A 2,500-nucleotide genomic window follows, 5' to 3' on the forward strand; every position below is an offset into this window, starting at 1 on the left:
CTGCAGAGCACATAACACACAACAGCAATAATAATCTGTTGACAGGACTTGGTGCTCGGTGCATTCCCAATGAACTGAGGTGGGTGTTGTGTGTTGTGTTGTGTTGTGTGTTGTGTTGTGTGTCGTGTTGTGTTGTGTGTTGTGTGTTGTGTTGGGTGTTGTCCGTTACAGTGAAGGTGATGTTGTGTGCTGGAGTTGCCGTGCGGAAAACATGCAGCGCTTATAGAGAGGAAATGAAATGTGATAACGTGTCAGTCGGAGAGTAGAGTCAGTGTCAGGGATGTGTGTGTGTGCGATAGTGTGTATATCGGTGTGTGAATGTGCAGTGTGTGTGTGTGTGTGTGTGTGTGTGTGTGTGTGTGCACACTTGTATGTGTGCGTGTGTGTGCACACTTGTATGTGTGCGTGTGTGTGCACACTTGTACGTGTGTGTGTGTGTGTGTGTGTGTGTGTGTGTGTCTGTGTGTGTATGTGCACGCTTGTATGTGTGTGTGTGTGTGTGTGTGTGTGTGTGTGTGACGGTCGCAGCTACACTCCGCCCGGGTCTGTGTTTGTTGTTGTGTGTGTTCTGTGTTTGTTTCCTGAATGTTGTGCAGCAGGCTCCATATGGTCCATGGTCCGAAGGCTCCGCCCACTTCCTGGTTGATCAATCCCTTCCACCAATCAGCCCAAGCCACATGGACTATAAAAGCCTACTGAGTCACTGTTCTGGAGCGGTGCTAGCTCACCACCTTGTGTGTATTGTTCGATCTTGTTTAGAGTATTAGTGATTATCCATTTAGGGATACTGGTTGCTGTGTGTGTGTGTGTGTGATTTTGAGGAGGTTTAGCTTGAGGAACAGGTAACAGTATTTTCACTTTATTATTAGTAGTCACTGATTTACACAACTTCACCTTGTCACGTAGTTTATTAATGTTTAGAAACACTAGGGCTAGGGGCGACTGTGGGTTTATGTACTTTTGTTTGAGATTGTTGTTTAGTTAGTGAGGTTTTGGTTTATTGGTGTTTACTTTTATTTTAGCTCAGATAGGAGCAGGGACTCACTCTTTTTGGAGTCCAGTTTTCTGTTGTGATTATTGTTTATTTGTTTCTTTGATTTCCCCTGCGCCCATAGGGAATTTGCCTCCTTTTGTTGTAGTTTTGGGGATCTAAAAGACAGTACAATTTCCCTGTTAATAAATAACTTTAATAATTACCCACACCATCGGGTTTATGTTGCTTCTCTTTTCCCTAACGAGCTAGGGTCGTAACAGTGTGTGTGTGTGTGTGTGTGAGGGTGTGTAGAGGTACACAGAGACTAGAGCTGCTGTCCTACGTAATAACGAGTGTCTACTCTACTGTCTACTGTCAACACAACCAAACCAGGTGTGTGTGTGTCGGTGGAGGCTGGTGGACGTAGAAACCGGAGGACGGGCTCATTGTAATGCACTGGGTTTTGACACCATTCCTCATTCCATTCCATGCATTACAATGGGCCCGTCCTCCGATTTCTACCTCCACCAGCCTCCACTGGTATGTGTATGTGTGTGTGTGAGCATGAGTGTGAGCGAGTGCGTGTGCGTGTCCGTGCGTGCGTGCGTGCGTGTCTGTAGGTGTGTGAGGACTTCAGAAGCTTGACCTTGCGTTGTAGCCTTCTCCTCCCTTCTCATCCGTTCGTCCTTCGGATGAGACGGGAGAGCGACAGAGCATTTCACTGATCTTCAGGGGATTGACCAGCTGACTGAGTTACCGCCAGAGAGCAACACCCAGTACATCCATCTAATCACCAGGCATAATGGACTCATAAACACAGGCTATAAACAAGAGCTGAAGGCACTCTGACACACACATATACATGTTGTACACACACACACATGCACACACACAGACGAATACACGCACACACACACGAACGCACACACGAACACACACGCACACACACACACACACACACACACACACACACACACACACACACACGCACAGGGGTGGGTACTAACTTGTGCTTCTTCAGAGAGAGGCCCATGTGTTGTTTCATCTGTTGCATGCCGTGGTAGTCAGTGTAAATGAGGTCAAAGGGCAACGGTCCTGTCAGAGGGCAGCTTCCTCTGCCTGGGGGCACTCCGAGGAACCTGCAACAAACACAAAGAGAAACACACACATTATATTAACACACACACACACACACACACACACACACACACAGAAACACACACATTATATTAACATACACACACACACACACACACACACACACAGACACACACACACACACACACACACAGAAACACACCACACACACAGGTGATAAAACACACACAGGTCAGATTAACAATGACAAGATAAATATCCGTGGTCCACTTGCCACAACCCAATAACGCATGAATAAAACAAATAAAGTCCATACCACATGAACTATAGATTCAGACTGGGAGCTGTGGGCTGGACTTCCACATGGGACACATGAAACTAATATTTACAGTAAATGTTTGTGTTGTTGACTGTAAGAAAAAAAAAAGG

At 46.2% G+C, this 2,500-nt stretch overlaps 1 protein-coding gene across 1 annotated transcript in view; it reads right to left on the reverse strand.

Moving 5' to 3' along the window:
* LOC310824637 (alpha-1,6-mannosylglycoprotein 6-beta-N-acetylglucosaminyltransferase B-like) overlaps window positions 1–2,500 on the reverse strand; it is a gene marked incomplete at both ends in the record, with an annotated part of 38,434 nt that overhangs the window by 16,321 nt on the left and 19,613 nt on the right. Inside the window, one exon of the mRNA XM_083697897.1 lies at window positions 1,981–2,112. Within this exon, the coding sequence (XP_083554023.1) occupies window positions 1,981–2,112 (132 nt within the window). The remainder of the gene's footprint in view (window positions 1–1,980; window positions 2,113–2,500) is intronic.

Source organism: Argentina silus, assembly GCF_951799395.1.
Source record: "Argentina silus genome assembly, contig: scaffold_227, whole genome shotgun sequence".
Classification (NCBI taxonomy): domain Eukaryota; kingdom Metazoa; phylum Chordata; class Actinopteri; order Argentiniformes; family Argentinidae; genus Argentina; species Argentina silus.